This window comes from Carassius auratus, chromosome 14, assembly GCF_003368295.1.
Source record: "Carassius auratus strain Wakin chromosome 14, ASM336829v1, whole genome shotgun sequence".
NCBI classification, from domain to species: domain Eukaryota; kingdom Metazoa; phylum Chordata; class Actinopteri; order Cypriniformes; family Cyprinidae; genus Carassius; species Carassius auratus.
In genome coordinates this window covers 11,749,074-11,760,907 of record NC_039256.1, presented here as the reverse complement: position 1 = coordinate 11,760,907, position 11,834 = coordinate 11,749,074, and the positions used below count along the sequence as shown (strand labels likewise).

General features: G+C 39.0%; 1 protein-coding gene across 18 annotated transcripts in view; it reads left to right on the top strand.

The window, feature by feature from the left end:
- LOC113113621 (protocadherin gamma-A11-like) overlaps positions 1–11,834 on the top strand; it is a 164,064-nt gene that overhangs the window by 67,053 nt on the left and 85,177 nt on the right. The window contains exon 2 of one of the 18 annotated variants that reach the window (XM_026279956.1): positions 10,014–11,810. The exons of 15 other annotated variants lie outside the window; for them this stretch is intronic. In XM_026279956.1, the coding sequence (XP_026135741.1) occupies positions 10,014–11,810 (1,797 nt within the window). Of the gene's footprint in view, positions 1–5,640; positions 7,818–8,913; positions 11,811–11,834 lie in introns of those variants that run through there. 2 more of the 18 variants (XM_026279984.1, XM_026279972.1) reach the window with 2 other exon arrangements.

Genomic DNA, 11,834 nt, shown 5'->3' with positions numbered 1-11,834 from the left:
TTGGACTTTGAATTGGCCATTCCAAAACATGAACTTCTTTAATCATTCTCTGGTAAAAATCTTGTTCCATGACCTGCTTTCTCTTGAGATTCAGTTCTCAAACAGATGTCTTGATGTTTTCTTTTAGAATTTGCTGCATTCAGAATTCAATGTTTCATCAATGATGGCAAGTTGTCCTGTCCCAGATTCAGCAAAACAGGGCCAAACCATGATACTACCACAATGTTTCAGAGTTTCATATGCTGGCATGCAGTGTTTTCCTTTTTCCAAACATAACACTTCTCATCTAAACCAAAAAGTTATATTTTTGGTCTCATCTGTCCACAAAATATTTCTCCAATAGACCTCTGGCTAGCCCTTGATCTTTAGCAAGCTGCAGGCATTACATTACATTTACATTTATCAGTTCAACAGACGCATTTATCCAAAGTGACTTACAATTGATGAATACAATAAGTGATTCGTCATTAAAGAGGCAAAGAAATTCAGGAAGTGCTTGTAATATAAAGTTTCATGCATCAGATTAAACTAGACAGGGAGCGATTAAGAAAAGTTAATTATTATTATTATTAGTATTATTATTATTATTATTTTAAGATGAAGTCAAATAGTGACAAAAGAGATGAGTTTTCCGGTGTCGCTTGAAAATTGTAAGAGATTCAGCATTCTGGATAGGGGAGGGAAGTTCATTCCACCAGCCAGGAATGATAAATGAAAAAGTTCTTGAAAGTTAATTTGTGCCACTATGTGATAACACCACGAAGCTTTACTCACTCATAGATGTCAGTTTCTGGAAGTGATGTAGATCCCTTTAAAGTGAGTGGAGGGGTCAAGCTTCAGTGTCTTGAATTTGATGCAATCTGCAACCAGGAGCCAGTGCAGGGAGATAAAGAGAGGTGTTGAACCTAACTGGATGGTGAAATCATGCTGTAGAGTTGGAGTGGCAGGGAAGACAAGAAGCTCAGTCTTTACCAGGTTGAGTTGTAAACAATTAATTCAAGTGTTTTTGCTATGAATGGAAGGAGAGAGACAGGTCTGTAGCTATCTGCAATTGTTGTGTTTAATGTAGGTTTTGTGAGCAGTGTGGTTATCAGGACCTGCTTGAATGCGGTGGGAAAAATGCAGACGGGGAGCAATTTTCTTTTTGGAGAGCAGTGGGTTTCTCCTTGCAATTCTGCCATGCACACCATTGCTTTTCAGTAGTCTCCTTATGATGGACTCATGAACATTAACATTAGCCAGTGTGAGAAAGGCCTTTAGTTACTGAGAGGATACCCTGAATTCCTTGCAGACTCTTACATGCAGGGGTGTCTGAGGTCCATGGAGATCTCCTTTGTTTTTGCCATTTTTTATTTCCACAAACATGATCAGATTTTGATAGATCCCTGTTCTTTAAATAAAACTGGGAAGGCATTGACACTTTGATAATTATTCTACTGAATAAAAACAGCTCCTAACAGATGGATTCTAATTTCACCTTCAAATGAGCAATGTATCCTAGAGATTCACAAATTTTTGCAATGCACAGATATGGAACACGGAATATTTTTTCTCAATAATTTTTTTTTTTTTGCTGTTCAAAGTGATTTTATTTTTTTTATTTTTTTATGTTCAAGGACTCGTGCTTCTTGCATCTGAACAATTAGAGTCAAATCTGAAAAAAAAAAATCATGTCTTAATGTTATAATATAAGCACAATGTTTTCTAAACTGCTGGATGATACAAGTTGGTTAAATAGTACAGTGTTGGGTAATTTTGCCAGCGGCCAGTCATTCTTATAATTGTAAAGTGTTATTTTATTCATGTTATTTTGTATTCACATTAAATATATATATATTTTTTTTTTCAAACCAGATTTTGTTCATAAAATGTTTAAATTTGCCTTGTTTATGAAAATTGTCAATTTTAATTTTTTATGAAATTGTATATCCCTGCCACATTTGAAAGTGGGATGTTGAGTACTGTTAGCCCAGTAATTTAAGGTCAATTGTAGTCTATATATTTATATTTTTTTACTTTTTGTTTTTAAATTTTTACATAATTTGAAAAATGCCTTCATAGTTGTGAACTACGTCTTTAAATAAAACTTTTAAACAGTCATCCATCCATCCGTCTATAATATTATTTAAAATTTAATGTCCTTATTAGGGTAATGTATTGCTGGAGCCTAACCCAGCATCTTGAGCCACAGGTGGGAAAACTCCCTACATGGATGGTCAGTCCATCACAAGGCTCATACATAGATTTTAAGAAGGTTTTAATTCTGCATACAGTCGTGGCCAAATATATCGGCACCCTTGGTAAATATGATCAAAGAAGGCTGTGAAAATTTGTCTGCATTGTTAATCCTTTTGTTCTTTTATTTAAAAAATTCACAAAAATGTGTCCTTTCATTGGATAATAAGAATTTAAAATGGGGTGAAATATCATGAAATAAATGTTTTTCTCTAATACACATTGGCCACAAGTAATGGCACCCTTTTATTCAATACTTTTTCAAACCTCCATTTGCCAGTTTAACAGGTCTACATTTTCTTCTACAATCCCTGATGAGGTTAGAGAACACCTGATAAGAGATCAGAGACCATTTCTTCATCCAGAATCACTCCAGACCCTGTAGATTCCCAGCTCCATGTTGGTGCTTCTCCTCTTCAGTTCAATCCTCTCATTTTATGTAGGGTTCAGGTCAGAGGACTGGAATGGCTATAGCATAGCATTTGAGGTTTGTGTTTGGGTTATTGTATGGTTGGAAGATCCAAACATAGCCCTTTATAAGATTTCTAACAGAGTCAGTCACTTACAGATTTTTTTATCTGTTGTTATTTGATAGAATCCATGATGCCATGTATTTAAAGATGTCCAGGACATCCAGCAGAAATATAGGCCCACAACATCAAAAATACAGCAGTATATTTCATTGTACACATGGGGTACTTTTTTACTCTATGTTCACCAAAACCATCTTGAGTGTTCGCTGCTAAAAAGCTCATTTTTTAGTTTCATCTGATCATAGAAGCCAATCCCATTTAAAATTCTAGTCATGGCTGATAACTGAATATGCTTTAGTTTGTTTTTGAATGAGCTAGGAGAATATTTCTTGTAACCCTCCCAAACAAGATGTGTTGATGTAGGTTCTGTCTGACATTTTTTTTTAAAGGTTTTCTGAGTCAGAGACTCAACTTTTTTTTTTTTTTGCAATTCTCCAGCTGTGACTCTTGAGGATCTTTAGTCACTCAAACTCTCCTTCTCACCATGTATTAGGACAATATGGACACATATCCTCTTCCAGGCAGTTTTGTAACATTTTCTGTTGGCTGGAAATTCTTAATTATTGCCCTGATGGTGGAAATGGGAATTTTCACTGCTCTAGCTCTTTTCTTAAAGCCACTTCACCAATTTGTGAAGCACAATGATCTTTTGCTGCACATCAGAAATATAATCTTGTTTTTTTTTTTTTTCATTGTAATGGATGATTAAGGGAATTTGGGCTTTGTTTTCCCTCCTCTCTATATTTCTGTGAAACAGGAAGCCAGAGCTGGATGATTTCATGCTTATAATCATGCTGGAGTGCTCAACATTGTGAATATGAATGGAAATATACTTCAGAGAACTCATAATAATTTCTAGGGGTGCCAATAATTGTGTCCAATGAGTATTTGAGAAAAACATTCATTTGAAAATGCTATTTCCCCTCCGTTTTAAATACTTATTATCCAATGAAAGGATACACTTTTGTGAATTAAAAAATAAAAAAAGAATGGATAATCACAACCATATTTACCAAGGGAGTCAATATTTTTGGCCATGACTGTAATCAGTGGCACTGTTGAACTTCATGTGGTGGAACTTACCCTCTACCTAGGCTCAATTTACCCATCACTGGGGCCAAGAGACAACTTCTATTTATTTATTTTTGGAAAACCATGTTTTGAAAGCAGCTTATTTTACATCCAAATTAATTATTTCAAAGGATGCATCACATCCTGAAATGTATGTAAAAATGTAAGATGGACCCGGTACAGTCATGTGTTCACTTTAAACACACCATAGGGAAGTCGTGGCCTAATGGTTAGAGAGTCAGACTCCCAATCGAAGGGTTGTCCCGGGCTGGCAGGAATTGGGGGTTGGGGGGAGTGCATGTACAGTTCTCTCTCCACCTTCAATACCATGATTTAAGGGCCGTTGAGCAAGGCATCGAACCCCCAACTGCTCCCCGGGCGCCGCAGCATAAATGGCTGCCCACTGCTCCGGGTGTGTGTTCACAGTGTATGTGTGTGTTCACTGCTCTGTGTGTGTGCACTTCGGATGGGTTAAATGCAGAGCACAAATTCTGAGTATGGGTCACCATTGGCTGAATGTCACTTCACTTTCACTTTCATAACTGGCTCAACTCAGCTAATCAAGCTTTTCTATATTCGTATAGATACGTTATTTTACTTAATTTTAGATATTGGTGTTCACTGCATGCATTGGGGCATGAATCATTACTATGATAGAAGTTCATTGCCGGTTTTGTTTACAGTTATTGTTGATGCACTTGTTGGATTTACTAACATTTAGAAAGGCTGTAATCTATTATCCACTGATTCATTAATGTGAAGCAATAGCATCCTATCTCTCTCTCTCTCTCCCTCTCTCTCTCTCTCTCTCTCTCTCTTTCTCTCTCTATCTATATATATATATATATATATATATATATATATATATATATATAACTATAACTGATCATAGCGGAGAGAATGACAGAGAGGGGCTTTGTGGAAAGAAAGCATCATGTGTTTTAAATCAAGAGCTCGTGCTGGAGAATCCTTTAGAATTATGACGTATCAGTCTTCTTGTTCAAGATCTAAATGATAAAAATCCTTTATTTGGTAAAGGTGTGTTTATATTGACCTCCTGTGGCGCTGTCCGTGGTGCTGATGTGTTGGAGTATCTACTCTACTGTATTCTCTGATTACAGAAAAACATGTTAAGTATTGTAAGAAAGATTTTCTTTGGGTTGCTCATTGGATTTGTTTTTGTGTTTCAGTGTGTAACATTATAACGTTCACTTTATCACAATTCACGAATCGTGTATTAAGTGTACTTGGACAACACCTGAAGTTACTTATTTTCATTTAATTAAAGGAACGATTTAGATTTTATGGTGTGTTTATGAGATATGGCAATATGTTTTATTAATCTATGAATTAACATCTCACTCAGTCCTCACGGTGTCGCTGTTGACCTTTGCTTCCCATTTATTTTTGTTATCTCCACCCATTTGCGCTATTTGCTTGATGCTCGTCCAGTGTCTGCACAGAGAAGGTCTCTAGTCTTTGTTGAAAGAGCAGAATATGGAATTCTGTCCAAACTGATATTTATTGGTTCTTATCAACTTCTCGGACCTTTTTATCGAATAGCCGACTTTTTGTGCACACCCAAGTATGATGCAGGAAAGGTTCTTTCATTTCTTCTCCATCTTGTTTGTGGCGCACACCGCTTATGGAGACGTGAGCTATTCTTTTCCGGAAGAGATGAAACGCGGATCTGTGATTGGAAATATAGCAAAGGATCTCGGGCTCGATGTTAACAGACTGTCATCTCGTAAGGCTCGAATTGATACTGAAGGTAACAGAAAACGATACTGCGACATTAATCTGAATAATGGAGAACTGATCGTAGCGGAGAGAATCGACAGAGAGGGGCTTTGTGGAAAGAAAGCATCATGTGTTTTAAATCAAGAGCTCGTGCTGGAGAATCCTTTAGAATTACGTCGTATCAGTCTACTTGTTCAAGATATAAATGATAACAATCCTTTTTTTGGTAAAGGTGTAATTGATATGGAAATCAGTGAATCCGCTGATAAGGGCAAACGATTCTTACTTGAAGAAGCAAATGACGCTGATATTGGGCAAAATTCTGTACAAAGCTATTCGATTGAAGATAATGAATATTTTGTTTTGTCAGTGCAAAGTAACTCTCTTGGAGAGAAATACGCCGAAATAATTTTAAATAAAGAGCTGGACCGTGAGCAGCAGAAAGAGGTAACATTAATTCTCACTGCGGTAGACGGCGGGACTCCACCGAGATCAGGTACTGTAGCCATACACGTCACTGTGCTGGATGCTAATGATAATGCTCCAGTCTTTAGTCAGGCCGTCTATAAAGTCAGTCTGCCTGAAAATTCCCCTCTAGATACTGTAGTGGTGACAGTAAGTGCTACTGATGCTGACGAGGGACAAAATGGAGAAGTGATGTATGAATTAAGTCATGCTATGGAAGGTTTCAAACAATTGTTTTACCTTGATCGGAAGACAGGTGTCATCAGCATAAAAGGTCCAATAGATTTTGAGGAAGAAACCACATTTAAGCTGCGAATAATAGCTAAAGATGGTTCAGGTCAAACATCTTACTCGAATGTTGTAATTAATGTCAGTGACATTAATGATAACGACCCTATAATAATAGTAAAGTCTTTGAATAGCCCAATTCCTGAGAATGTGTTACCCGGTACAGAGGTTGGCATCATTAATGTGCAGGACCGAGACTCTGAGAATAACGGACAGGTGCGCTGCTCCATTCAGCAAAACGTCCCATTTAAACTCGTTCCTTCAATCAAAAATTACTATTCTTTGGTGACCACAGGTGAATTAGACCGCGAGCTGCTCTCTGATTATAATATTACAATTACTGCTACTGATGAGGGCTCTCCGCCTTTATCTTCCACTAAGAATATTCACCTGACTGTAGCTGACGTGAATGATAATCCACCTGTATTTCAGGAGCAGAGTTACAGAGCTCATGTGCAAGAAAATAACAAACCTGGCTCCTCTATTTGTTCAGTATCAGCTACAGACCCGGACTGGAGACAGAATGGCACTGTAGTTTATTCTCTGTTGTCCTCTGATCTCAGTGGCGCACCGGTGTCCTCCTTTCTATCCATTAACGGAGACACCGGGGTCATTCATGCCGTGAGGTCGTTTGATTACGAACAGCTGAAAAGTTTCAAAGTGCTCGTGTTAGCCAGAGACAACGGTTCTCCTCCTCTGAGCAGTAACGTGACCGTGAGTGTCTTCATAACGGATGAGAATGACAACTCCCCTCAGATATTATACCCCTCTCCGGAAGGTAACTCCTTCATGACCGAGATGGTACCCAAAGCTGCGCAGGCGCGCTCCCTGGTCTCCAAGGTGATCGCCGTGGACGCGGATTCTGGCCAGAACGCGTGGCTGTCGTATCACATTATTAAAGCGACAGATCCGGGACTTTTCACTATCGGTGTCCACAGCGGAGAGATCAGGACGCAACGGGACATTTCTGAATCTGACAGCATGAAACAGAACCTCATTGTGTCCGTGAGAGATAACGGACAGCCCTCTCTCTCAGCCACGTGCGCATTGTATTTACTTATATCAGATAACTTGGCTGAAGTTCCAGAACTGAAAGACATGTCTCGCGACGAGAGCAGCTCCAAACTGACGTTTTATTTGATCATCGCGCTGGTGTCCGTCTCCACTTTCTTTCTGACCTTCATCATCATCATCCTGGCAGTGAGATTTTGTCGCAGGAGAAAGCCCAGACTGTTGTTTGATGGAGCTGTAGCCATTCCCAGCGCGTATCTGCCTCCAAATTACGCAGATGTGGAGGGCGCGGGAACTCTCCGCAGCACTTACAATTATGACGCATACCTGACCACGGGCTCGCGCACTAGTGACTTCAAGTTCGTCAGATCTTATAATGAAGACACGCTGACTGCTGACCTGACTCTGAAAAAGACTCAATCCGCTGTGGATGATCTTGAAGGACTTGATGCGGAAATTAGCGATTCGTTTCAGGTAGGACTAAATAACTCTGTTTTCCACAGATAGTTGATGGTCTGGGATTAGAAATTAAATTTGAATTTGTGTTCTCATTTGGACGTTTTGACAGGCTCTCTTCTAAAAAAAAAAAAAAAAAGAAAAGAAAAATAAAATTAACGGGGCCTATTGACATTAAAACATTCACAGGTCTACGAATAAGGTCTGAAATGTACTTATATTTAAAGTGTTTCATACATAGTCATATATTCATAAATCATCATATTTTACGAACCTATTTCTTTCATTGTTTTAGTTTTTATCTTATTGATGTCTCGCTTTTATGAACTTAGCATATGAGGAAAATTTAATTGTGTAGCCAACAACATTCTGTTTAGAAAATTACATGGTAACTTTTTACTGTTGCTGTCCATGGTGCTGCATCAGCTTTTACGCTGCTTAGGTTGTTCCGTATATTTGCACCAAGATATGGAGGAGAGAAACGGAGGATGGTAGTCATGCAACACACGCTCAAATATCTTAATTGATCATTAAAATGTATATGAATTATAAGTGATAATTATCGCATAAGCAAAGTGATTATTATTATAATTTAAATTTTTTATTTTTCAATTGAATTTCGTAATTTAGAATTTAAAACTTCATACCTCGACTTATGTTGGTTGTACTCACAAAGGAAGTCATTGATTGAAAAAAGAAAGCCACAAACAGACTATTTGGTATAATTTTAAATGTGAAGCTTTTATTTTATTTTTTTCTTCTTTATTTTTTATTTTATTTTATTTTCTACCAATACTTTATAGCAAGCTTAAAGACAATGTGAGATCTATCTGAACGTTTTGACATCGTTTATTTCGAATCATTTTGGTAAATAAGAGATTATATAAATAAATAAATAAAGTACTGCACGTGTATAAAGAGTCGTCCGAGGTTCTCAATAATTTAATAAAGTTTCACTTACCGCTGCAATTATGCCTTTAAGAAAACGCGACGAGAAACCGTCCCTAAGTATTAGTCGTGCACATTTGACCATGTTGTCTGAACTAAGTTCATGAAGTTCTTGACATTTGTATTTCAGTATTTATTTTAAAATTCAGTTAACCGAATAAACGTTTTAGAATGGGACGGCCTATTTCTATAATATTTCCACACTGCTGCATGGGCCAGTGTCCGTTGCTTTTGAGGTTTTTGCTTTAGTATGTCTGTCTAAGTACAAGTTGTTTATTTTATGCATGGATGCTCTAGAAAATTAAGCTTATTCTCTGTTCACATCTAACGAGAATATTTCCTCGTGCAGAGCTCTTTGTGTTATGAAGAAATTTAATGTGCTTATATCCAAGTTTAGCCATTTAATATTAGTTATAATAGTACTTGCAGCTTCATAACTCAACTCTTAGTGTCGCTGTTTACCAGTTTAGTCGTTGACATTCACGTAGATGTTTCTCTCCACCCTGTTCATGATGTCATTCTGGACTGACGTCTCATCTTCTTGTCCAACAGTGAGAGCATTATCTTTTGTCCTCGTGTATCTGCCATATTGAGTCGTTTTGGTTTTCTTTACATGTGGATAACTTGGTTACATTAGTACTCGTTTCCGTAAAAAAAATCTACACCTTCTATATTGCTGGTGAGATGTTTGGTCTTTTGTTCTTCGTGCTGATGGCGCACGCTGTTAATGGAGACGTGAGCTATTCTTTTCCAGAGGAGATTAAACGCGGATCTGTGATTGGAAATATAGCAAAGGATCTCGGGCTCGATGTGAGCAGACTGTCATCTCGTAAGGCTCGAATCGATACTGAAGGTAACAGAAAACGATACTGTGACATTAATCTGAATACTGGAGAACTGATCGTAGCGGAGAGAATCGACAGAGAGGGACTATGCGGAAAGAAATCTTCATGTGTTTTAAATCAAGACTTCGTGCTGGAGAATCCTTTAGAATCACATGGTATCAGTCTTCGTGTTCAAGATGTGAACGACAACAGTCCTAATTTCGGTAAAGATAGGATTAATTTGGAGATCAGAGAATCCGCAGATAAGGGCAAACGTTTCTTACTTGAAGCACATGATGCAGATATTGGGCAAAATTCTGTACAAAGCTATGCTATTCAAAGTAATGGTTATTTTCTTTTATCCGTACAAAGCAACTCTCTTGGAGAGAAATACGCCGAACTCATTTTAAATAAAGAGTTCGATCGCGAACGCGAACAGGAGGTAACATTAATTCTCACTGCGGTAGACGGCGGGACTCCACCGAGATCAGGTACTGTAGCCATACACGTCACTGTGCTGGATGCTAATGATAATGCTCCAGTCTTTAGTCAGGCCGTCTATAAAGTCAGTCTGCCTGAAAATTCTCCTCTAGATACTGTAGTGGTGACAGTGAGTGCTACTGATGCTGATGAGGGACAAAACGGAGAAGTGATGTATGAATTTAGTCACGTTATGGAAAACTACAAACAATCGTTTTACCTTGATTCAAAGACCGGTATAATCAGCATAAAGGGGCCAATAGATTTTGAGGAAGAAGCCACGTTTAGTTTGCGAATAATAGCTAAAGATATATCGGGTCTGTCATCTTACTCGAATGTTATAATCAGTGTCAGTGACATTAATGATAACGCCCCTATAATAATAGTAAAGAATTTGAATAGCCCACTTCCCGAGAATGTGTTACCCGGTACAGAGGTTGGCATCATTAATGTGCAGGACCGAGACTCTGAGAATAACGGACAGGTGCGATGCTCCATTCAACAAAACGTCCCATTTAAACTCGTACCTTCAATCAAAAATTACTTTTCTCTGGTGACCACAGGTGAATTAGACCGAGAGCTGCTCTCTGATTATAATATTACAATTACTGCTACTGATGAGGGCTCTCCGCCTTTATCTTCCACTAAGAATATTCACCTGACAGTAGCTGACGTGAATGATAATCCACCTGTATTTCAGGAGCAGAGTTACAGAGCTCATGTGCAAGAAAATAACAAACCTGGCTCCTCTATTTGTTCAGTATCAGCTACAGACCCGGACTGGAGACAGAATGGCACTGTAGTTTATTCTCTGTTGTCCTCTGATCTCAGTGGCGCACCGGTGTCCTCTTTTCTATCCATTAACGGAGACACCGGAGTCATTCATGCCGTGAGGTCGTTTGATTACGAACAGCTGAAAAGTTTCAAAGTGCTCGTGTTAGCCAGAGACAACGGTTCTCCTCCTCTGAGCAGTAACGTGACCGTGAGTGTCTTCATAACGGATGAGAATGACAACTCCCCTCAGATATTATACCCCTCTCCGGAAGGAAACTCCTTCATGACCGAGATGGTACCCAAAGCTGCGCAGGCGCGCTCCTTGGTCTCCAAGGTGATCGCCGTGGACGCGGATTCTGGCCAGAACGCGTGGCTGTCGTATCACATTATTAAAGCGACAGATCCGGGACTTTTCACTATCGGTGTCCACAGCGGAGAGATCAGGACGCAGCGGGACATTTCTGAATCTGACAGCATGAAACAGAACCTCATTGTGTCCGTGAGAGATAACGGACAGCCCTCTCTCTCAGCCACGTGCGCATTGTATTTACTTATATCAGATAACTTGGCTGAAGTTCCAGAACTGAAAGACATGTCTCGTGACGAGAGCAGCTCCAAACTGACGTTTTATTTGATCATCGCGCTGGTGTCCGTCTCCACTTTCTTCCTGACCTTCATCATCATCATCCTGGCCGTGAGATTTTGTCGCAGGAGAAAGCCCAGACTGTTGTTTGATGGAGCTGTAGCCATTCCCAGCGCGTATCTTCCTCCAAATTACGCAGATGTGGAGGGCGCGGGAACTCTCCGCAGCACTTACAATTATGACGCGTACCTGACCACGGGCTCGCGCACTAGTGACTTCAAGTTCGTCAGATCTTATAATGAAGACACGCTGACTGCTGACTTGACTCTGAAAAAGTCTGCTGTGGATGATCTTGAAGGGCTTGATGCAGAGGCAATGCGGGACATTACCTCTGAAAATAAGGTATTAAATTAGTTCCACATGTTT